Below are 24,844 nucleotides of genomic sequence, written 5' to 3'. Positions count from 1 at the left end.
AAAGGCCCAGATTATTCTGTAATGTACAATTAGAATTTCCATAATCATAAAAAAAAAAAATCTCAAAAGGAATAGTCTGTGAGATAACCATGTTGTGTGGGCATGAGACGCCAGCGCGATTATTTGAACTGTTTAACCGTGGAACAGCTTTTTCTTTTGTTTGGTTAATTAGGCCCCTAAGTGAAATATATTTTGCGTATTTATTCCTTTTGTATGTGGCCTGAATTTATCCTGGCTTTAATTGTTTCGTTCAAAAAAGCGCAGGTGCACGATGTGATGTGTGAATCTTGTTCTTCTGTGTATCATATTTACACATAGGCCTAAAAAAGTAAAAAAAAACATTCTTATTCATCATTAGGCCTAATTTAATTCTAATTTATCATAATCTTGTCGGCTAATGATTGGTTAACAAACTTGACTTTGGGATGAGATTAATATTTTATCTTAAATTCCAAACTAAATTTTAAAAGAATATTTAAGAAAGTGTAGAAATTAGGCTATATATTAGTCTACCTATATTATTAGCATATAACCTAATTACTAGGCTATCAAAAAATTAAAAAATAAATAAAAGTTAAATTCCTGTACAGAGAACTCGTAACATTCCCGTAATTTAATTAAAGAAAGAAAGAAAGAAATGATCACTGAATGGATTTAAAACGCTGGATCTATGGGAAAGATAGTAAAGTTTTTCTAGGCATGTCACGTCTTATTTTTAAATGTATTAATTATAACAAGGTTCATCAATGTTGTCTGTGGACTGCATATATCTGCATCACGCACACAATGTACAGGTAGGTTCATATAATATTTTCTTAATTCTGCGCTTTATTAAATTGAAAACATTTTATTAATGCATGCGTAATATCTGTTTCTGAATATCCAAGGTGGCTACGGTCACGCAGGTTTGTACATTAAACGCATGGCCACGAGAAATAAATGTCATTCTCTCAACATAAGTCATGTTCCCCCGATCATGTCCCCTACCTGCCATCTTTTTGAACATTTTGTCATGAAAAGATTTTTTAAATAACACATTAGGCCAATATTTTTTTCGTAATCAGCGTAACCTATTTGAAAGAATCAGTTGATTGGATTGAACTCACTCGTTAATACAGTGATTTGACACCACCTGGTGTCTGTTTTATCATTTAATTGATTGACATATTGACATATTTCTGCCTTCAAAATTTTACATTAATTTCATAACATTTTATGCATTGCTAGGCTAATTGGAGTGTAAATGCATTCAGTAATGATGGCTTTTGTTGACACTGATTGGATTTTTACTAGTAACAGGCCTTTATTATTTTGACTGAATTTATCGATTGGAATTAAGAACGTGGCATTCCATATTCGTGATGCATGCATTTAATACGTTTTTTTTTTTAAATGCTCCTTGACATCAGTTTACGAGTTTGTTTCTGATGCTATTAATGTTGTTTTTTGGTTTTAGGTTTTTTTTCAGGGTTGGAGCTAAACTCTGTAGGACATCGGCACTCCAGGACCGACGTTGCCTACCCCTGGTTCTTGCTCTAGAGGTGGTTATATGCAAATATATTTGCCCATGTGACGTCACCGATCCCACAATATCAAAACGAGCTGTTTTTGGAGCTTGATTAAATAAATGCTTTGTTTGTAATGAGGACATCTTAAGCTATGAAACTTGCTGGAGGTTTTAATGGTACAAAGACCTCTTATGCCAAAAGTTCAAGGCAAATTTGATTTCCAATGTCATGACCCTTTTAATTATTAATTCATTAGCTCTGATGCATACTTAAATGTTTTTCTGAGGATAAAATTACATTTTGACCGAATCATGCATTCACTTACTTTCGGTGACTGTGAGCAAGCAAAAGCAGGAAAGCTATAAAAGCATAAATCTATTGTTTTCAATTAAACATAACTTCTTATCAGTTGTAAATTAAACATAATCATTTAATACAATAACAATTTATTTCTGTATCACACATTCAAAATGCTCCATTAACATGAATATACACCTGAATTTAGTATGGCTTTGTACTTAAGCATTACTCTTTACCTAGTAGCCTATCATCAACTGAAGTTCTGTAACTGAAATCTTCCTCTACGTGGCAGTAACTATGTTCAATTTGATTTGCACTGCATGTTAGGTTAATTCAGATTAGAGCCCTGCATTTCGGCCCTGGCCCGACGGGCCCCGACTTTTTTACGCCTCTAGGGCCGGGCTTCGGGCCAATTTCCACGTCATAGTTCAGACGCGGGCCGGGCATCGGGCCTGTTTTGCGTTTCTCCTTATTTTATATTGTAGACATCCATCGATTAGTGATGAAAAAAATTTCCACGCTGTTGGAAACAACAGAGACCGCGCCGCGACTGAGAGCAGCTGGATGGTGTTTAGTGTAGTATAGTGTTTAGCAGCAGCTGAATAGTTCTGCGTTCAAATGCACACAATAGACTAAAGCTTGCTGAAAAACCCCAGCAAACATAACCATGAATGTGTCTGCGGGAAATAGTAAGGAGATATTTGAATTATTTACTAATAAACTAATGTTTTCTGAGTCTGTGTCGCAAGGATGAAGTTGCTGATCCTGACTTGCCGTCTCCTCATTAGACGCGCTTTTAGAGAGAAATGCATCTTTATTGATTATGATTAAGATTATAATAAAAGAGTTTTTGTTTTCGATTGTTTTATTTGGTTAAGTGTTAATTTAAATCTTTCTATAGATATATGTATCATGTCTGTGAGGCATGTATTCGCTCAGCTTCGGTTCATTTTTTTGAAGCGCTCCTGTTCAAGACGAGACGGCAGAAAGCACATCATGTTTGTTTTCTTTGTTTTTTATAAGAACTACCTTTTGTTGGTATTGTGAGTGCACACAAATACAAGTAGACCCTTTACAGGTCCGAATGATGTATTACTCTTACCTTTATCAAAAAAAAAAAAAATGACAGCGTAGGCTATTTTAAGTTGTTTCCACTGAAAACAATGCAAGTGTTTGGTCTGGTGTCTCCATGTCCTGCAGAGCAGCTTTAGCTTCCACTCTCAGCACAAACTCAGATATAGGCTAGCGCACATTATTATTATAGCAGGTTTAACGTTTAAACATTGGTATATACTTGAACTGTTTTAGTATATCTATAGATTTTATTTTAGGCAAGTCATGATGATATGAGAAGGCTGAATTTATCAAACATAGGCTATGATCAGCTCATGCCGCTTGGTCCTTACTTAAAAAAAAAAAAAACTTATAGGCTATTTAATGAACAAAAATGCTCCAAACGTTTTTCTAAATTAACTTAATAAAAAATAATAGTTTTGCCATTACACACAAAACTGAACTATTTTATTAGCCGAAACAGTAGTATAAGCTGTTTTGGGAGAAGGGGGGAAAAAAGACGGGCTCGGGTCGGTAATTCTGATGAGCTGTCGGACACGGGCCGGGCTAGGGCCTGAGCGTCTCGGGCCAGGGCCGGGCTAGGGCCTAAATTCGAGGCCCGTGCAGGGCTCTAATTCAGATCCTATTTAAAATAAACATTATGATTACTGTAAAAGGTACTTCAGTGCTAATCACTACTTGCATGTTAAGTGCTCATTTAACTTGTTATACTGTATAGCCCCTTTCACACTGCACGTTGGTCCTGGAAAATTGCCAGAGTGCCTTCTGTGTGAACGCAACCACGACCCGGGATTGATTCCGGGATCAATCCCGGGTTGGGGACCTAGTAACATTGCCGGGTTCAGTCCCGGAACGAGCGCTGTGTGAACAAAAGCCGGATAAATGCCGTAAAGGCTGATGACGCGCGTTATCATGCGACTCTTTTACCAGGTGTTTTGAAGGCAGATCAACATTCACACAACGAAAAATGTGTAAACTGGAATGAAGCAGCGATCGGAGCCCCTCACTATCCACGCTGAAGCTGAAATCGCTCGCCAGTTTAGTTTTTTTTTTCTTTTTTCGTTAGTGAAATGGTGCGCGGCGCATTATATACGTCACATGATGACGTCACGTGTCATTCCGGAACATTTACGGGTTGCGTGTGAACGCTCGCACAGATTCCGGAAAATCACTGGCAGTGTGAATGCAGCAAATCTAACGACCCGGGAACAATTGCCGGAACACATTACCCGTGTATTTTCCGGGAATCTCTGCGTTAAAGGGGCTTATGTCTGACCTGTTTTGAAATCGTGTACACTGTAAACAGTACCTGTGTAAGCAATGTGATGCCATTCCTTAATGTTTAGAAAATCGCTGTGAAGTTTTAGCATCCTACCAGGAAGGAAGGAGTTCTTAAAAAATATAAGAATAATATCTGTCATTGTGCTCAATGTATTGTAAGGGAAACAGGTCAATTTTTAAATTTTTAAATAGCTTGGATGTAGTAAACTACTTTTGGTTGGGCATTGGCTGAAGATGCAGAGTTGGTCTGGTTGAAGTTTGAGGCAGTCACAGACTCGAGTTGAACTCGCGTGGCGGCAAAACTTTAACTGAGAACACAAAACTCACAACGGAAAAGAAACTAAAGTAAAAGAAAGAAAGGATATAACGAGACTAGGTGATTTTTCTTCTCATTGTGGTTAAGTAGCAACTGGCATGTAAGCCAGAGCACGTTGGAATGGCACTCGAAGAATTCACGAGCAAACAGCAGTGGCAAAAAGCATGGCTAAAAGCAATGACTAAAAAGCAAAAAGCTAAAAAGCATGGTTTGATGGTGTCCTGAGTTTTTAACTGGGCTTTTGGACACATCCCAAAATGGTGTCTTGACAAATTAGACATTGTCTTAGCTCAGGGTGTTGCTCTGTTTCTCCTCCCAATCCATAAATCAACATGTTATCTTATCAGTCACATGGTCCAAACTTTCCCACTCTTGCAATTTATAATTTTGGACATGATTTCTATAACCAGAATATGATACATTTGTCAAATAATTAATTGGAAGAAACATTTCAATAATTTTAACACTGATACATACCAAACATGAATATGAACCCTTAAGCTATCCAATAGTTATTAAAAACACATACATAATGAGTGATTAGGACATGATGGTCAACTGTGTGGGTTACATACATAATATGGAGTTATGCATAGAAATCATTAGTTGCTCATAAGTCCTTTAAAGATGATTTTGGTGCATAAAACAGTTTCTGTGCCATTCTGTAGACGTGAGAATATGTTCTGTGAAGAACAAAGATCAAAAAGCGTTTGGAAGGAATTTCAGTCTGGTTCTTGTCCTGGGTGGTTGGGTGAAGTCAATCTAAGGAAGCTCATGATTTCTATCATGGATTTACATGTGATGGGCATGCTGTGCATCTCTTTGACCATCAATCTTGGTTACTTGCCTCAAATTTGACAATCTCCTTCCTGAGTTGGAATTATCAGTAAGTTCAAGTTTATTTGTATAGCGCTTTTTACAATACAAATCGTTGCAAAGCAGCTCTACAGGAAATTAAGTTTCCACAATATATTGCAGAAACTTAATATATTTAACTTATGGCAAAATTTGGTAATTCTGTATGTTGTCTGAGTGTTGGCATCCTCTGAGGGGTTGGCATCATCTCTTCTCAGGTGTTTGGTCATCTCAGATCATTAAGTGCTCCTTTTGTTTTAATGTTGCAAACTGTTCTGTGAAAGAGGTTTGTTTCAGACTCATGGCGCCAGGGTATCGTGGACAGATTTATGACGTTGTCTTGTTATCCGGGCCTCTCAGTGGAATTTGCTCTTTTGGTCATTCTAACACCAATCTGATCGATTCTTAAATTGTCTTTTTCGCTCTGATATCCTAGAGTAGCATGTTAGATTTGACTATTGTGTCCTTTATTTCCTCTTCCAGAGAATGACTAGACACCTGGAAAAGGATACACTCCTTTTCCCCCGCTAGCTCACTAATTCCCCTTTAACGCTGCATTGAGAAACTCCTTCTGGCATCAATAATGGCATTTTGAGTTTCCAGCAGGGTCTGTGCTTAAAGGGTTGACTGACTGTTTTTTTCTAGGCTTGATTGTGTTTATGGGGTGGAGTCTAACGTGTTAATGCTTCATTTATTTTAAAAACGTATTATTTTTCACATAATTTACCTTTATTCTAGACCGCTCTGTCCCTTCTTCTATAAACGTGCTGATTATTTCCTGCTTTTATGAAGCCCCTCCCTCAGAAATAAGCGATGGGCTCTGATTGGTTAGCTGGTCCAGTGTGTTGTGATTGGCTAAACCGCCTCTAGTGCGCATCTAAACGTCACGCCCCTCAGCTCAGCGGCATGTGCTCTGGTTGTATTGTAAACAATGGCGTCGTCTGTATTGCCTGAGCCCGATTGAGACGCAGAGGATATTAGTGAAGAGGATCGCGCAGAACCTGTGCAAGCACAGCTTTTAATGGTAGGGCTAAGTTTTTTTGTTTGTTGTTGTCTCATACTTTTAGATAGGCTGTTATTTGCAAATGCTACTATGTTAGCTTTTAATATCCGTTTTTTTTCTGATTAAAGCTTTAATACAGTACGACAACCGCACACGCATCCATGTATAACGCTTCTCATAGCTATGTGAAAATAAGTGTATTCACTGAGCTGATGATCTGAATGAGAGAGAGAAATGCAGAGCAGGGCGACGCGAGGAACAGTATTAAGAACTGCTGTTTTAGAACATTGATTTTACGGGAAGGGGAAGGGGAAGTGGTGTGTGGCCAAGTATGGTGACCCATACTCGGAATTTACACAAAAGTGTACACTCAGTAGTGAACATACACCCAGAGCAGTGGGCAGCCAATGCTGCGGCGCCTGGGGAGCAGTTGAGGGGTTCGGTGCCTTGCTCAAGGGTCTCACCTCAGTCGTGGTATTGAGAGTGGAGAGAGCGCTGGACATTCACTCCCCCACCTACAATCCCTGCCGGACCTGAGACTCAAACCCACAACCTTCAGGTTACAAGTCCAACTCTCTATCCATTAGGCCACGACTGCCCTAAACTTTTGAAACTTATGAATCCATTAAAATCGTTAGATGACAGAATCACGATTCATATACGAATAGATTTTTACGTGCACCTCTAGTTTTATCTTCCTCTTCTCTAAAGCAGCGCAACATGGCTTCGCCCCCTTTGCGCGTGTTCCTGGGGGCGGGGTTTATCTGTGTTTGTGGCGTATCGGACCAGGGAAGTAATTCTTTGTAGTCCCTATAAGCCGTTTTTGTAGGCATTAAACTGGCAGAAGAAACGATATCTCCGTTTACATCAAACTTTCAGCACCCCAACTTTGCAGATATTGTTTATGCTCAAACAGCAACATTACACACTAACTAACGTTAAAAAAGTGAAATCGCAATCAACCACCCCTTTAAGCTACATAAAATAAGCCAAAACAGCCTTAATGCCAATATACTGCTCTGAAATGCGCAGTTAAATATCACAATAAAGAAGAACCATGATAGCCTAATCTGGTGGTTTAAACTTTTAATTTATGTTAAAAATGATAATATTGTGCACCGAGACTTAGTAATTATCCTGTTACTCTTTTTACTTTTTTTTTTTTTAGCTTATACTGAGCTTATTTACTCAGCCTTGCTTAGGGTAATGTTGTGACATACATGTTTCAGCAAATTTCCTTTTGAACTCAGATGCACTCGATGATAATTCAGAGTAACCTGATGTTGTGTGATATCCTCCCATTTTGGCAGTTTGTAGAATAGCATCTGTCTTTTGCGAGGGAAATGTGTATTTGAACACATCAACTTGCTGTTCATTTGAACACAAATAAATCTCAACGGTAGAGACACAGAAGTAGTCATGGAACCAGAACAAGATGTTGAACAAAAGACCAATAGCAGCTCAACTGAGAGGGAAATGGACAGGATAAAGATGTTTTTGTTAATAAAGACCAGAAAACCCAAAACCACAGTAAGCAATCTTTTATTGTGAATCAGAAGTTATTTTAACTGTAGGTTGAATATATTATTGGTGTGATTTGGTAGTTAAAATGTCTTTTTTTTATTAAATGTGTTTAGTTTAATAGTTTTCAGTTTTTGTTTTTAACCAATGTATATTTTCAGATATATTTATCATATTTATGGACACACTTTAACAGTTCATGTACTTTAAATAAAAAATGAACCTTCCTAATTTTGATTTTGCTGTTCCTGTTTTGTAGGAGTTGTTTTGAGTACAGCATGCTTTGGCTTCATATGCATTTTCCTTTTGGCTGCCATTGTAGTACTGCATATCAAGCTCATGGCAGATAAAGATATAGAAGTTACACACATGTTACAGTCCAATTCAAGATGTCAACCTGAGAAAGACCAGCTACAGAACAACTTCAACTCTCTGAGCGAGAAGAATCAGGAGTTGGAGAAAAGAGTCGATAATCTCACTTCAGAAAAAAGCCAGTTACAGAGAAAATATGACTCTTTCAAACAGAAGAATCAGGAGTTGGGGAAAAGAGTCAATGATCTCTCTACTGAAAAAAGCCAGTTACAGAGAAAACATGACTCTTTGAATCAGACGAAACTGGAGCTGGACAAGAGAGTCAAAAATCTCACTTCAGAAAAAAGCCAGTTACAGAGAAGTTTTGACTCTTTGAATCAGAAGAATCAGGAGTTGGGGAAAAGAGTCAATGATCTCTCTACTGAAAAAAGCCAGTTACAGAGAAAATATGAATCTTTGAATCAGACGAAACTGGAGCTGGACAAGAGAGTCGATAATCTCACTTCAGAAAAAAGCCAGTTACAGAAAAGTTTTGAATCTTTGAATCAGGAATCGGAGAAAAGAGTCAATCAGCTCTCCTCTGAAAAACACCAGTTGCAGGGAAGTTTAGACTCTTTGAATCAGACGAAACTGGAGCTGGAAAAGAGAGTCGATAATCTCACTTCAGAAAAAAGCCAGTTACAGAGACGTTTTGACTCTTTGAATCAGAAGAATCAGGAGTCACAGAAAAGAGTCAATAATCTTACTTCTGAATACGGCCAGTTACAGAGAAGTTTTGAATCTTTGAGTCAAAAGAATCAGGAGTCTGAGAAAACAGTCAATGATCTCTCTTCAAAGAAAAGCCAGTTACAGAGAGATTTTGACTCTTTGAATCAGAAGAATCAGGAATTGGAAAAACGAGTCAATCAGCTCTCTTCTGAAAAAAGCCAGTTGCAAGGAAGTTTTGACTCTTTGAGTCAGAAGAATCTAGAGTTAAAGACTGAACTTAAAAAGATATTTGAAAAAGGTTTGTAGCACATGATTGGTATGTACTTGCAGTTTACTATACAGTACAAGTAAAACTACAATTGTATTTTGTTTTGTTTATTGAAAGCAGCTGGTTTTCTTTTCATATCAATTTTAAAAAGTGTTGCTGTGTGTTTCAGAGTTGTTGTTCTGGTCCAGTGAAGCAATGAACTGGTCTGACAGCCGGCAGTACTGCAGGGATCGTGGTGCCGATCTGGTCATTATCAAAAGTGAAGACAAGCAGGTGAGTTTCGGAGCAATTCTGTGCACATCTTTAAATAGACTTCCTCATACAAACAACCAATCAGTAATGAAACCAAAATTAACTACAAAGTCTCACATTTGCACATTTTAACATTATATTAATGCTAGTAAAATGTTGTACAAATATGCATTGGATGTATCTTTTGTTAGTCCTTACTGTTGAAAATGTATTATTAATATTAGCAACTGTCTTTGTTCTATATCAGTTAAATAATCCCAGATAAAGAACACAAATGTATTGAAGGTCACAAACACTGAGATTCTCACTCATGTCTTGTTTAATACACAGAAGTTCATTTCTTCATTTGTCAAGGAGATTGTGTGGATCGGTTTGTCTGACATAGAAAACGAGGGGAAAATGAAATGGGTGGATAATTCATCACTAAGTCAAGGGTAAGTGTTAAAACACTCACAGAAAACCACTGTCGAGCTTATGCATTTGTTTTAAAGGAACACTCCACTTTTATTGAAAATAGGCTCATTTTCCAACTCCAAGAGTTAAACGGTTGAGTTTTACCGTTTTTGAATCCATTCAGCCGATCTCCGGGTCTGGCGGTAGCACTTTTAGCTTAGCTTAGCATAGATCATTGAATCAGATTAGACTGTTAGCATCGCGCTCAAAAATGACCAAAGAGTTTCAATAATTTTCCTATTTAAAACTTGACTCTTCTGTAGTTACATTGTGCACTAAAACCGACGGAAAATGAAAAGTTGTGATTTTCTCCGTCTTTTTATATATACTTGCATGACTTAGTAAATACTTAGAGTTGTTCAGGAACTGAATCTGTACATTTTTCAGGTTTTGGTCTGGGAGCGAGCCAAATAATGCTGGTGGAGATGAGGACTGTGTTGATCTGATACCTTCATATGCTGTCCTGAAAAACTGGAATGATGCCCCATGCTCACTTAAGAAAAGAGGGATTTGTGAGAAGTAGCATTGCTTCCATCATCTTCCTGATATTTAATCATGCTTTAACTATTTTAGTTATTTTTATAGCATCATTTGCAGGTTTTTGACAGGAAAAGTATTGTAATAATACAACTATAATTACTTTTATGATTTCACTGTTCAAAAGGAAAAAAATTCTGGTGAATTATGGGTAATCTCTGACAATAAAACCTCTTATGTTCTTACTTCATCACAAGCAGCTGTATGTTAACATGATCATATTCTAGCCGTTATCATGCATCTCATTTCTTGATCTGAAGTGTTGAAGTGAGAATCACAGTGTACAGATTTAAATAGTTCACCCCATTTTATTCTGATACTCAGTGTCTCTGAAACTACTTTTGAGCTGAATTGCTTTCTCTGTGAATAAAATTGCAGTTATCATTACCACAGTAATCCCCCAGGATTTTGTGGAATTTGGAATGAAATGTCCTTGGAGAATCATCATATTTAGGGTTCTACGAACAATTAGCACTGCTTTTATATTTGGATATGTCACTACTGTTTGTGGAAATAACAGATGCTGCTTGTGCAGATAACAAGAAGACAGGATGCAGAAGTGACTTCAGCTATTTTCTTAACTTGCATTTATAAAAGAAAAAAAAATGGTGAAACAGAAGTGTGTGTTATCTTCCAATAAGTCAGTTCAGCCCAGTCATTTCAAAAGCAGCTGATATTGTAACACATCCTCCACACAAACAAACACACACATGTGCATTAAAGAGCACAGAAGAAACCACATACAGAAAGAGATCAGCACTCATTCAAGTCATTTTAATCTGAGGTTAAACTACACACAAACTCAAGAAGAGACAGGTAAGTGTCATGCTTCAGTCCTTACTGTAAGTGAAACAACAGCATCAACCTGGATACTAAAAACAGATACGCCTATTCTCAAGGTGGGAAGCTGATATATTATTACTAAAATCAGCAAAGGGACATTTCTATTATAAACCATGTACTATAACATTAGGACTAATAACCTCTTTTTCTATCGAAATGAGTAAAACAAAAAATTATTTAGCCGTATGCTGACATAAAATGCTTTAATCTTATTAATGTTGTGCCATAACATTCTTATAAAGCATTGCATTAGTTTGTTTTAATGTTCCCAGAACCAAATGCTGTGGTAACATTTTACACTGTTTTAAACTAGAAACAACATTACAAACATTTCTAAAAACATTGTAAACATCAGACTCAGACAACACACCTCTCCCATCAGGTGTTCTGCTTGCTGTAGCAGTTGCAGCGCGACAATGATTCAAAATCAACACAAAAATGGGTCACTGAGCACAAAATGAAGCTTCTGCCATATCCATCCCAGTCCTCTGACCTGAAGCCTATAGAAAATGAGTGAGGTGAACTGAAGAGGAGAAGCACCGTCATGGAGCTGTGATTCTGAAGGATCTGGAGAGATTCTGGATAAAGGAATGGTCTCCGATCTCTCGTCAGGTGTTTCCCAAACTCTTCAGGGATTATAGGAGAAAACTCGGAACTGTGATCTTGGCAAAAGGATGTTGCAAAAGTAAAAGGCACTGTTAATTACGTCCAATGTGTATTAGAGAAAAACATTTATTTCATTATGAGATTTTCCCCCCATTTTAAATTCTTATTATCTAATGAAAGGATCGATTTCTTTGTTCATATTTACCAAGGGTGCCAACAATTTTTAAGGTGACTGTTTTACCAGGGATAATTTTACTCTACGCAAATTCAGTGGCATTTCATTTGCCTCGACCAGTAGGACTTAAACTGGCATTGATTTTGCTGCTCCTAAGCTTATCCTTACAACTCTACACTGTATTTTATGCAATTTAAAAATGATATTCATGTGTCACCATATGTTATACAGCCATAATCCAACACAGATATAATCACAGCCTTATATTTCATTAGCACTCCTGTTTTTTCTGCTCCCCACTCTTTGCCAGCTATTGCCCTCGTCACATTTAAGGATTTTCTGTATTGTTCATCAATTTTTTCCCCGTATATATCTACTATTAAACCAGAATCCTAAATATTTAAATGTTTCCACTCATTTCCACAAATGTTTCCAAGACTTTACCATATAATGTTTATTCATGATGTTCTGGGATTTTCCTTTTTTGGGTGTATAATATTCAACTATTCACTTGTTGACATTTAAAAAATCCAGTCTATAGTCCAGTTTCACCTTTTTAAAAGCCACCTGTATGCAAAAAATTTGTCCCCTCTTCCGTATGGCACTATCATTGCGTATAAGGGCCTACATTTTCAAATATATCATTAAACATAACATTAAAAAGTAAAGGACTGGTTACACTTCCCTGTGGTATACCTTTATCTGCATTAAATGCAGATGAATTCCTTGAACCCACCCATACTACAAATGTACTTGGAAAATAAATAGTAACAAACAATTATACATTTTAGTGATATCGACTCATTTCTTGTATGAATCTAGCTTACTTTATTCCTGGGAATAAGGTACACATGCACCCATTAGAGGAGAAGAGTAAAAATACCTTATGAAAAACAAATCCAGGCAACACTCACAATATCCACATCGTTATGGTCAGATGCTTTCAAAAATGCTGTTTTGTGACCACATTTATTTTTGTAACGAAAAGAGAACATGCAGCACATATTTACATATTAATCAGGTTTACACCTAGAATTAAGATGTGTTTTCGTTGTTCTGATCGTAAGCAGACAACTCTAAATACAGAATGCATGAATATTACAGGAAGCATCTTTCCAGATAGGATACTTTAAACTTTGCCAGCTGAAGTTGTAGGTTTGATTTGAAGACGAAAAATGTACAAAGCACAATGTTTTCCGCCAATCCTCACTTCTAACATGCATCCACAGCATTCGGTGTTGAAGTTGCTGCTTTTGTTATCTTTTTCTATTGTCTCATTTTGCATTTATATCATAGATTGTATAAAAACATGAATGTAGTTTCTATGATGTCACCCGTAGGTTTCTGAAGAGCGTTTTTGAAGCTCAAAGTGGGCAGAGCCAATCATCGCCATCTTGGCAGCACGTCACTCCCAGATAATTGAAAATGGGCAATGGGCAAAAAGGCAGGATATGGGTTGGGCCACCTAGCTTGACGGTCACTCAACTGGCCACGCTCTTAATTATGCAGAACTTTAAGGCTTGATATAATTTAAACGGATGAGTTATAAAAAAAATTAATCCCTCTCACAGTTGTCATGAAGTGCGAAATTAGCTGAATAGACCAAAACTACTGCTGTAAACGTTTTTTTCTGCTGTAAAGTTGGGCATTTTAACATGGGGTCTATGGGATTGACTCCCTTTTGGAGCCAGTCTCTAGCAGCCAGTCGAAGAATTTTAAGTCACTTCTGTGTTGGTTTCAAGAGAAAGACCAGAAGGTTGCCACTTGGTTTATATGCAAGTTGCGTGAATGAATTTTATCCATTTGATCAAGAAATCTAAAAAAAAAACACATTAATTTAGCCACCCATTGATCCCCCCACCCTTGAAAAAATGGGGACAGAAGTGGAGAAAAGAGATGGTGATATGGAGACAGTATATTTGTGACACAATCAACCAAAACTCATTTTAAACCCAGGTGTAAACAAAGCCCAAATCTGCTGCTCAGGTATTTTGTACAATATCAGGGGTGGTGCTGTGAACCTCAAGATTGTCTTGTTTCCACAGTGATGTTTCTCTCTAGTGTCATTACATGATTCCTGTTTGTAAAACTCCACAATTCCAAACTGGTGACATAAAATACAGTTCTCTCATATGTGAAAACTCATGTGGGACTTAAGGCCTGTTTTATATCTGAAACTCTTTCCACAGTGACCACATGTAAACGGTTTCTCTCCAGTGTGAACTCTCATGTGCCTGTTAAGGCTTCCTTTTCGGTTGAAACATTTCCCACATTGTTGGCAGGTGTAAGGCTTCTCTCCAGTGTGGGTTCTTATGTGGTCTTCAAAGTGTCGTTTATAATTGAAACTCTTTCCGCACTGAGGGCATGTATAGGGTTGCTCTCCAGAGTGAATTCTCATGTGGTCTTCAAAGTGTCGTTTTTGACGGAAACTCTTTCCACACTGAGGGCATGTGTGGGGTTTCCCTCTATGAGTTCTCAAATGGACTTTAAGGTTTTCATGTTGATCAAACCTCTTTCCACACTGATCACACATGTAAGGCTGCTCTCCATTGTGAATTCTCATGTGTCTGTTAAAGCTTTCTTTTTGAGTAAAACTTGTTCCACACTGTTGGCAGGTGAAAAGACTCTCTCCAGTGTGAACTGTCATGTGGGAGTTAAGGTTTCCTTTCTGGTTGAAACCTCTTCCACACTGTTGGCATTTGTAAGGCTTTTCTCCAGCGTGAACACTCATGTGGACTCCAAGGTTTCCAAGCTGAGTGAAACTCCTTCCACACTGAGGGCATATGTAAGGCCTCTCTCCATTGTGAATTCTAATGTGTGCTTTAAGAGCTACTTTTTGACTGAAACACTTTCCACAATGTTGGCAGACATAAGGCTTATCTCCTGTGTGAACTCTCATGTGTCTTTTAATGCCTTCTTTTTGACTGAAACTCTTTCCACAGTGTTGGCAGGTGAAATAAATACTACTTCCTATCTTTTGAGCCTTCTTTCTTGAGGAAGTCTTTTCAGTCTTTGAACAACTAAAAGATTTTTCTCCAGTTATGAAATCACGTTGATTCTTAAATTGATCTTTCTCTCCCATTTCATTCAGTTCTTGACTCTCCTCTTTCAGCACCATCAGGTCTAAGGGGAAAATAGACAAAAATTAACCCCAATTTAATGATACAAAGCAACAGACATCAAAATATTCTGACATGTAAAGCGTCAAAACCAACATTCAACTAGATACCCACTAAGCAACTGAAACAGGTGTTGCTATTCGAGTATGAAAAATATCTGCAAAATTACAAACCAGAAAGTCACTCCAAAATAAGTTATTCCCTATTTCAGTAAGCACTGTTTCTGAGCTTCCTCAAATGTCTAGATTGTAGTCCTGAATTTTCTTCTGGGAATGTACATGTCACAATATCCCAAATTTAAATAATTGCTGTCCAAGGTCTAGTTAAGGTGCATTAGAGGTTTGTTGTCAGCATGCCCAAGAGACCTAATATACTGACATATGTAATTTCTTCCCCAGTTGTTCGTATTTGTTCTGTGCTTTTAACATTACCTGTATCTGACAGTTGATGTGTAAAACAACTTAGTTTAATACTCTCGTGACAGCTGGCTTCCACGTTTGGGTACTTTGTGTTTATGGTTATAAAACATCTTGGTTTACGCGTGTAACCATGGTTCCCCGAGAGGGAACGAGATGCTGCGTCCTCTAGTGGACCCTATGGGGACTGCCGCCAGCAGGACCGGTGTCTGAAGCACATGTGAAACAATTCCAATCAAATTGTCCCACGTAGCCCGTGACATCACAGGTGAGCGCCCGGAGGTATAAAAGGGTGCCTGCAGAACACGTCACCAATTTAGTTGTCTAAAGGAGACGTGAACAGGCAGGCCGAAGGCATGGCGAGAGGATGCAGCATCTCGGGTTGCTCACATAGATCGGCAGAAATGGGGAACCCAGTTTCAGATGAAAGAGGGACATCCACACCAAGTTAAGAACACAGCTACCCTCAGATAGCTATGTTATGTGAGCAACGCTTTAGCCTGAGAATACAAGGACCACAGAGGCTAGATAGAGGCTACAGGGGACCACTACTTAAAAATCCTAGTAAAGAAGAGTAGTCACCGAGCTGGAACCCAGCTTTCCCCAAATAGCAGTTCCGCAGGCAAGGCACCCAACCTAGTCATAGAAGCCAGGCTGGAACACAGCTGCCCTCAGACCGCTATATTCAGAGTAAAGTAAGTTTGAGCTGGAGCATAACTATCCAGAGATAGCTACACTCTGAGCAGGTGCTGTCCACTTAAAATTCCAGAGATGGGATGAGCAGTCTACTTAGCCCAAATTTAACGTGGGATTCAGAGGGACTGCTTAATTAAGTCCTGGGGAGGTGATCCACTCAAAAACCCACCCGGCTTATCACAGGAAGGAACATTCCCCAAAATTAGCTATGAATACAGCTGTCCTCAGACAACTATGTTCCAAAGCAATGGGCTATCCACTTGAAAAACCCTATCAAAAGCAGGGAAAACCCATACTTATGCGGGATTCAGGAGGACTGCCTCCTCTGAAATACCCTGAAATCGGGGGAGGCCACCCAACCTTACTGCCCAGCAATGAGAAACACTCTGGAGGGGGAGCGAGGTATCATCATCTGCATTCGACTCCTGCAGGGGAATGAGCAGGAGTACTGGCACATTAGCCCTGTCTATGATCCTCAGATCATGATGGGCCAGACCCCTCAGAGTTAACTTTTTAAGAGGGAACCTAAACTAAGAATGAACCTCGTAAAATGCTACAGACTGTGCCCAGGCCTTCCTGAGCTCATAGACCACTGCCTTGACGGATATCTCAAAGGAGCGGAAAAGCCAGTCTACCGAGAGATGCAATATCATAAGCATCATGGCTACTCATGCTCTCAACATTGGCAGAAGAAAACTGAGTGACTGTGCGTTCACACCGCCGCCGGCGAGAGCGTCAAAATTCGTCCTGGCCGCCCTGACAGCGACGCTGTAGAAAAGATTAGTGGACGTGCTGACGCTCTGACGTAGATCGTATGCTCGTCTTGTATTTAAAGGAGCCGCAAAGGAAACAAGCAGGTTGATCTTGTGTAGACTGACCACAAGTGGGGTATAAGTTAACCTAATGAAATATTTTAATTGTGAAAGCGAGAAATTGATCGATGGAAAGAACTTCATTGTAGTTACATGTTTGCTAACGAAATAAACCAATTAAAAGTCATTTGTGTGGTGTGGATTTGTGTTCATGGTTAAGTGCTTGTCTAATTTCAACATTATAGGAGACATTTACTAGCCTTGGTCTTTAATTAACATTAATTTGTGTGCAGCCTACATTACAAACTGTCCAGATTGAAGTGTAGCCTTAATGCAATTGGTCAAATCGGTGTTGTTTAGAGCAAATTAATTGCATTCCCGCTGAAAAACTATCGTTGTAGCGGGAAAATGTCCCCTAAAAATAGTGTTGCGCGCCTTATCAAATTCACATCACGATGGATGATCAAGTTGTTGCGTTTGGTGTGGCATTGCTCTACCTGCGGAGAAGACGTCAGAGATCGATGTGGGTGCATGACATTCTCCAAGCCCGTCAACCGCTTGGAGAATATCACCGGCTGGTGCAGGAGCTGCGGCTGGATGACGGCAGGTTCCAGCGATACTTCAGGCTGGGTAGGGACCAGTTTGACAACCTGCTGTCAAAAGTGGGGCCGCGAATTCAGAGGCAGGACACCAACTATCGGCGCGCTATTAATGCGGCTGAACGCCTCGCAATTTGTCTTCGGTGAGTTCAGGATTTTTTTTCTTTATGTTTGAATTGGAGTTTAAATTTCGTTTTGTAATTTCATTAGGTTGGAAATTGGTTTCATTGGTTGTTACATGGCTATTTAGCAGTTGGTAATATACTATTTTTTGCAGTTGTGGATGGAGTATTAAGATCCTTTACCTAATAAAGTAAAAATCACTAACACCACACTGTAAAAATACTCTGAAACAAGTAAAAGTCCTGCTTTGAAAATGTTACATAAGTATAATCAGGTAGCCCATAAACATTATTTAATGTAATCAGGAAAATTAAATTAATAGATTATAAGTGAACTGTGATATAATATTATTATATATATTACATTATTAATAAATGTACTTCTGTTCACCATAGATTTTTTGTTTGTTCATCAGATTCTTGGCCACTGGAGACTCCTACCGCACCATAGCTTTCAGCTATCGTGTGGGAGTGAGCACTGTGGCAGGGATTGTTGGAGAGGTCGCCAGGGCAATATGGGACGCCTTGGTGCAGGAGGTCATGCCAGTCCCCACCACTGAAGACTGGCAAAGCATCGCCACTGACTTCCTCCATCGGTGGAACTTCCCAAACTGCCTTGGGTCCATCGATGGCAAACATGTTGTGATCAGGGCCCCTGACAACTCGGGTTCCCTGTTCTTCAACTACAAGGCGACTTACTCGGTTGTGCTCCTGGCGGTGGTTGATGCTACGGGAGGACAAGCGATGGTGGTGCACTGGCTAACTCCACCTTCGGCCAGGCACTCCGAGATGAGACCCTTGGCCTGCCACAGGATGCTCTGCTGCCAGGTGCAGAGCATTTGGGACCACAACCACATGTGTTTGTGGCTGATGAGGCCTTTCCACTCCGCCGAGACCTCATCCGGCCTTTCCCTGGACACAATCTCTCCAGCAGGCAAAGGGTTTTCAATTACAGGCTGTCACGGGCAAGGCTGATTGTTGAGAATACCTTTGGTATTCTCACATCTCAGTGGCGTATGTACAGAGGAGTCATTGAGATCAGCCCTGCCAACGTGGATGCCTGTGTGAAGGCTACCTGTGTTTGCACAACTTCCTGAGGAGGTCCACAAACATGACCAGGACGCCCATACCATCAGCTGGAGACGGAGAAGCTGCTGGCCTACAGGAGGTCACCCGAGTGGGCAGCAACAACGCCACACGGGAGGCCATCCGTGTCCGGGAGAAATTTATGACCTATTTCTCCACAGAGGGAGCTGTCCCCTGGCAACCTGTGGCATAAGCCATGGTTTTTAACGGCTCTTTTAAGAGCCACAAATTAATTTTAAAAAAGAGCACTTTAAGTACATTATGGAAGTGTGAAAAAAAAATTTACACCTCGGTCTCCTACACCTTTTCAATATGATATGGTAAAGTATGAGTGATTTGTAATCACTATAAAACACATATAACCAGAAATGTTGACAATATTTTATTTCCGGTACATTATATTAAAAAAAATAAAACTTCAATTTTTTTTTTTTTTTTACTTAAGTGAACACTGTTGGAACAAATACTTTCATACAGAACAGTTTAGAACACTGTTGGAACAAATATTTTAATTCGGAACGGTTTTGAACACTCTTGCAACAAATACTTTCATACAAGGCTTCTTGTGTGTGAGAGAGAAAGTACAAGGCGCAGCTGACAAGACTGCGAGGGAAATAAGCTTACTTGTCAGACTTGTCAGCTGCCCCCCGTTACTCTCTCCCCAGAGTTCAATGTGTCCAGCCTCCAGACATTTTGCTTCATAGACTAGTTTGTGCATTTGGAACTTTACATCCTGCCTGGTCCTCAATGACAGCGTCCTGAAGTCCTCCAGGAGGCTTTTAAAAAATAAACTGTCACTGTCCTCCTGAGGAGTGCTAGCTCTCCTACTCACAGCCTCCAAAGCTGTTAGCATCCTCTCTTCAAACTGTGTACTGGTGTGTGCTCTCTTTCTCCTGTGCGAGTGCCCTGTCTGTCCCTGAACGCTGGACTGGCCCTGGCTTTCACTCAGCTGGTTCGCCTCACACTGCTGACTGTCTGTGTGTGTCGTATGTGCTGCCTGACTGTGCCCGGCCATGGCATCTTCGCTTTCCTCTGGGGTCAGGGCTTCCCCAAGCCCCCCTATCATATTGCTGGCAGTCATTCTGTCTTCTAGGAAGGGGTTGAGGAAGCCCATGACACTGCTCGCCCCTGCTCCACTCCTCTTCCTCTCTGCCTCCTTCTTCCTCGCTTTTCTGTATGCGTCTCTAAGAGACTTCCACCTTCTTCTGCACTCATCCACTAGTGAAAATACAATAGAAAACACAACACTTCATTACCCACATTTCAGAATAGCTTGTAGTACACCTTTGTTTTTCCTTGTAGAAAAAAAATTAGGCAGAAGTGAGCGCTTTCATTTTAAAATATGTGACATACAACTCGCCCTTCTCTCTACAACACCTATTTTTTGTTTAATCCAATATGTGTCAATATGTCAGAAATATTTTAGAAATATTCAGTTTTGCATGCTCTGGCGCTAAAGTTAGCATGCAATTCCCGCTTATTTTCAGAAAATATATAACGATAATGCACATCAGCAACTCACCAGGAACACCAACAATGTCTGACACCTTATTCCACGCATCATTTTTTTATTTATGTCCCTGTACACAAACAGGGACACGTCAAATATTATGGGGAAAGCCGCCACAGCAATAATTAATCTCTCTTCCATTTAGCTTGGGAACTAATGTGGTCGGAACCAAAGTTTACAGGACTGCGTTCTCTGGAACCCTCTCAAGCGGAGGACTTCTACATTCCGATTGGTTTCCGTCCAACCGCGTCATAACTCATTACCATAAAGTTGACCTGACTTCAACTCTCCTCGATGCTCTCACCGTCCAAGACTCGCCGCGCCGCTCTCGCCGGAGCTCGCCGCCGGCTCACATTGAAAATTAATGACTTCCGGCCATTGTGACGCTCTCGCCGGCGGCGGTGTGAACGCACAGTGAGGCGTAGCACAACAGCTGTTTCAGGGGACACCCCCAAACCAATCTAGGTCACCCTGGGAGAGAAAGCTCGCATGCTAAGTGAGACTCTCCACATAATAATATGCATATTAGAGAGACACAACATGGTTTTGCATAAAAGTGCTTTATCTTTCTGGAGTTTCGTTTTGTTTCTAGTGTTCCTGTCTATAGTGTTAGATCACAACACCGGAGAGCACTATGAATTGTTCTTCACGAGCATAGTAACTGAGATTTAAAACTGTTAAAAGAACAGGCTCAAACTATTGCACCGATTTAATACACTATTTTATAATACACCTTTGTGCTTTTAACTTTTCTATGCGGGCCGATGTGACTCCGTGTTGCTTCAAGCACATCAATCTGCACACATGATGCACATAAGTGCTTTGTGCTGCTCAGTATTGAGCCTTTCGTATCATAATATATTTGCAGTGTTAGATTATTAATAACCTTTCTTGTTTGTCTTATCTATCATGTTGCTGCCTTCATTACTGTGCTATACATTTAAAAGAAATGTCTTTTCATTTTATAGTAGGCCCTATACACACACACACACACACACACACACACACATATATATATATATACACACACACATACATAGACTTGTTTTTTTTACTTTTTCAATAATGTATTTTACAACCATACAAAGAGCAATGTGTAACATTATTGTGCACTCATGATTTTTCTAGAGTAGCTTTTGCTACTGAATTATTCACTAACCTAGTTCATAATAGTATTTTTGTCATAGATTATGATTATATATATATATTTTCCGTTTGTTAATTTTTCTTTGTAAGAACGTTGTCTAAATTTAGTAGATTTTGTGTAACACAAAAGAGTGATGATCAGTTCAACACACTGAGGTAGGGAGGCACGATATTGGATTTTTGCCATGATCCGATATTTTTCAACTCTTTTTGGCTGAGAGCCGATGCCGATATATTTAATAATTTTGTTTGGAAACAACACCAAGTCTCTCCTGTGTGGAAATTATAAGCAAATTATTTTTGATAAAATCATGCATCGCTACATTGAGGTATAGAAGTTCTACACTGATTTAAAAAAAAAAAAACTACCCTGGTATCAGATCAGTATCGGCCGATACTCAGAATTTCTGGTATCGGATCAATTCTGAAAAAGTGGTATCGAGCCACCCCTAAAAGCGACAGTACTAAACATGCTGCCAACTTTAATACCAAAACAAAATCAGCAAAACCTCAGACAGACAGAAAATATTCACGCTTTCCTCTCTATTCTGTACCCCTCCACCTCTTCTCTGTTTACCTCACACCTAAAGATTTTTAGGCAGAAACAGACTAAGTCATTAATTTAAGCATTATGTGAACTAACTGCATGTTTATAATTATTTATTTACGTTAATATACACTAGTCAACATTTGAAGTGGATCAAAATCTTTCATCAAAGTTCAACCAAAATGCATTCTTGTTTTAGGACAACTTTGATAAACCTTTTTGATCCACTTCAAATGTTGACTACCGTATACTTGGTGGACCTTTAATATTATTGGCTATTTTGTGCTCAGGTGCATGCAAAAAGCTTGCTGCAAAGCACCGACAAAAAGTATGACTATGAATGCGTCAGAAAATATATAAAGGAAATGTTTTTTTAGTCAGTGTCGGCTGCAAAGATATGTTTGAGAATGCTGCCTCGCCATCTCCGCAGTACAGTGGACACGTCATCAGAGAGAAATGTGCCTTTAATACAGATAAACCATATCTGAGGTCTGATGAATGATGTCATTACCTCGACGACTGATCTATCATCCTGGACACAGACATTTTTTGTGACTAATAGCACTCTAGTTGAACTAAGCCACTTCTCGTTGACTAAATGTTCATTTGATTATTAGAAAGACAGCCCTAGTCGGGTGATCATCAGAGTTTATTTTGCATGCATCAGCATGAAATCAGACCAGCATAGACCACTATTCTTTATTAGTTAATCCTGACACCTGTAGAAGGGTAAGAAACATTTTCACAAGACTTCCACATGTAGTTACTAATGTCAGATGCAAAGGTGTTCCTCAATCCTAGCCGAGGAGCACAAACAAGTGTACAAAACACCTGACAAAAGCAAATGAATTGAGAAAAGGTACAGGATAAAATCAGTTCAGCTTTGAGAAAGAAAACCAACCTGTTTGTTCCTCAATTTCTTCATGTTTGACTCTCAATGCTTCTTCAATCTTCACGTCTTCACTCTCCTCTTTAATAAACTCCATCTTTATAACAGTGTCTCGTGGATCTCTTCAGCAGGAGTTTTTCTGTGTTTGGACACTTTCTCCTGTTTAAGATCAGAAATATTAACACCTAAATCTCTCCGGGTGCGTCTCAATCAGTTCAGTAGTCAGTGCACTAATAAGGGACTCAGAGTGAGAGTTAATGGCATTGAATCACTAGATAAAGATCGCCTAGATAAAACACTCTTTTAAACTTTAACAATAAATAATGATATTAAACAACTTAATAAAAGAACAAAGTTTACACAAATACTTGCATTTTAGTTTTGATTAAGGTATATTATAAGGTATATTACATTTAGAATAGATTACACTTTCATAAAATGCTATTGTTTGTAAAAGTTGTCATTACTCATGTTTGTTGTTGTTTTGAGCAGCAGAGATTCGAATCACTGAATCATTTTGCGAACCAATTGATTCAATTGACTCGGATTTTCAAATAGGTCCGTTTCTGCATCGCGACGAGAATTCGTGTTTAATTAATACACCATTTACATTTCCAAACCATTTCAAATAGACTGAACTGTTTGTATGAATTTAAACTCTTTAAATGATGAAGAGCACAAACCTTTCTTCAGCTGAAACTCAGACGCGCGGCGCAGACTGATGACCTCATGCCGCCAGATCAAAATAAAAGTCCTGTTCACGCCTCTACAATCCCTACAAGATATTTACATCAAGAAAACATATACAACATGTCAGATGTACAGGTGCTGGTCATAAAATTGGACTTTCATTAGTTGTCAGTTATAATCATCAAAATTAAAGGAAATAAACATTTGAAATATATCAGTCTGTGTGTAATGAATGAATCTAATATACAAGTTTCACTTTTTGAATGGTATTACTGAAATAAATCAACTTTTTCATGATATTCTAATTTTATGACCAGCACCTGTATGTGGAATGCATATTTAAATATACTGTCTAAGTGCTAAAAACAACTACCAACGAAAGACTGTAGATTCTGTCCAAAAGGCAAAAGAGGCATGTTTGATATAAACAAAGAAATATGCAATATATATTTTTGACATACATTAATTAATAATTAATTCCGTGTTCATTAATCTCCACATTTATTTATTTACTCGAGTATTTCTGTCTTACACAATTATTTATTTCCGCATGTATTTATTTTTACATTTATTACAAGCTGCTTGGAGCTGAATTGAGTAACACAGTTAGTGGTTGAGCATCTGTACTAGGTGGCTTGATTCTTACTTGGCAGCCATCAATACTACCTACAGCAGTTTTGACAATGACTTGGGCTCTTTGGCTCACAATCTTATCTGCCATGTACAGTTGACTGGGGTATGTCAAAGACTCCGGATACGACCCGATAGGAAGTTGCGCTGGCCAACCAGAACACAAAAACCCATACTGCAGGCTCAAGGCCCCAGCCATGATTATAATGGTCACGCAGGAATGAGAAGAGATTTGTCAGCGTCTGCCTTGAAAGCCTGTAGTCTGGTCTCAGATCTCTAACTGGAAAATGGATAGAACTGGGATGTGATGGTTGATGTGGCAATACTGTATGAGTGGTGGTCCGACCTAAAATATCTCAATAATGTGTCTCATGCTTCATCATTTTGACCTAAAAACATGGATGACTTTTTATTAAATGTACAGCCTCAAACTGATTGAAAAAGAAGGTGGTCATGTTTCCCCCTTAGAGTTTATACATGTACAACTAGTTCATATGTATAAAAAAAAAGTCTTTATTTTTTACATGAAATGCTTTGGAGTCACTTGCATTATTATTGTGACATTACACG

The 24,844-nt window shown here is 38.9% G+C and overlaps 2 protein-coding genes across 3 annotated transcripts; one reads left to right on the top strand and one right to left on the bottom strand.

Moving 5' to 3' along the window:
• Window positions 1-7,579: 7,579 nt before the first annotated feature.
• On the top strand, window positions 7,580-10,978 carry LOC306861636 (uncharacterized protein). Its single transcript, XM_079404020.1, has 5 exons — window positions 7,580-7,867; window positions 8,118-9,176; window positions 9,316-9,419; window positions 9,729-9,832; window positions 10,239-10,978. Exons 2-5 carry the CDS (start codon window positions 8,198-8,200, stop codon window positions 10,372-10,374), a joined length of 1,323 nt encoding a protein of 440 aa, XP_079260146.1. The 5' UTR covers window positions 7,580-7,867; window positions 8,118-8,197; the 3' UTR covers window positions 10,375-10,978.
• A 171-nt stretch (window positions 10,979-11,149) lies between these two features.
• On the bottom strand, window positions 11,150-23,696 carry LOC306861655 (uncharacterized protein). Of its 2 annotated transcripts, none has more exons than XM_079404055.1 (3): window positions 23,638-23,696; window positions 22,967-23,113; window positions 11,150-15,135 (listed from the first exon to the last, which is right to left on the bottom strand). In XM_079404055.1, exons 2-3 carry the CDS (start codon window positions 23,049-23,051, stop codon window positions 14,141-14,143), a joined length of 1,080 nt encoding a protein of 359 aa, XP_079260181.1. In that variant the 5' UTR covers window positions 23,052-23,113; window positions 23,638-23,696; the 3' UTR covers window positions 11,150-14,140. The 2 variants fall into 2 exon arrangements, with proteins under 2 accessions (XP_079260181.1, XP_079260182.1); XM_079404056.1 differs by lacking the exon at window positions 23,638-23,696 and adding an exon at window positions 23,422-23,463 and having other exon boundaries at window positions 12,803-15,135.
• Between the last annotated feature and the right edge of the window lie 1,148 nt (window positions 23,697-24,844).

This window comes from Barbus barbus, assembly GCF_936440315.1.
Source record: "Barbus barbus genome assembly, chromosome: 42".
Classification (NCBI taxonomy): domain Eukaryota; kingdom Metazoa; phylum Chordata; class Actinopteri; order Cypriniformes; family Cyprinidae; genus Barbus; species Barbus barbus.
The sequence above is the reverse complement of the archived record's forward strand: the minus strand, read 5'-3'. Positions and strand labels throughout refer to the sequence as shown.

Coding starts and splice junctions, on each gene's coding strand:
- LOC306861655 (XM_079404055.1), bottom strand. CDS start 23,051: ATGGAGTTTATTAAAGAGGAGAGTGAAGACGTGAAGATTGAAGAAGCA. Junction 15,136..22,966: donor AGAAATTGAGGAACAAACAG/GTTGGTTTTCTT, acceptor TTTTCCCCTTAG/ACCTGATGGTGCTGAAAGAG.
- LOC306861636 (XM_079404020.1), top strand. CDS start 8,198: ATGGCAGATAAAGATATAGAAGTTACACACATGTTACAGTCCAATTCA. Junction 9,420..9,728: donor TCAAAAGTGAAGACAAGCAG/GTGAGTTTCGGA, acceptor TTTAATACACAG/AAGTTCATTTCTTCATTTGT. Junction 9,833..10,238: donor AATTCATCACTAAGTCAAGG/GTAAGTGTTAAA, acceptor TACATTTTTCAG/GTTTTGGTCTGGGAGCGAGC.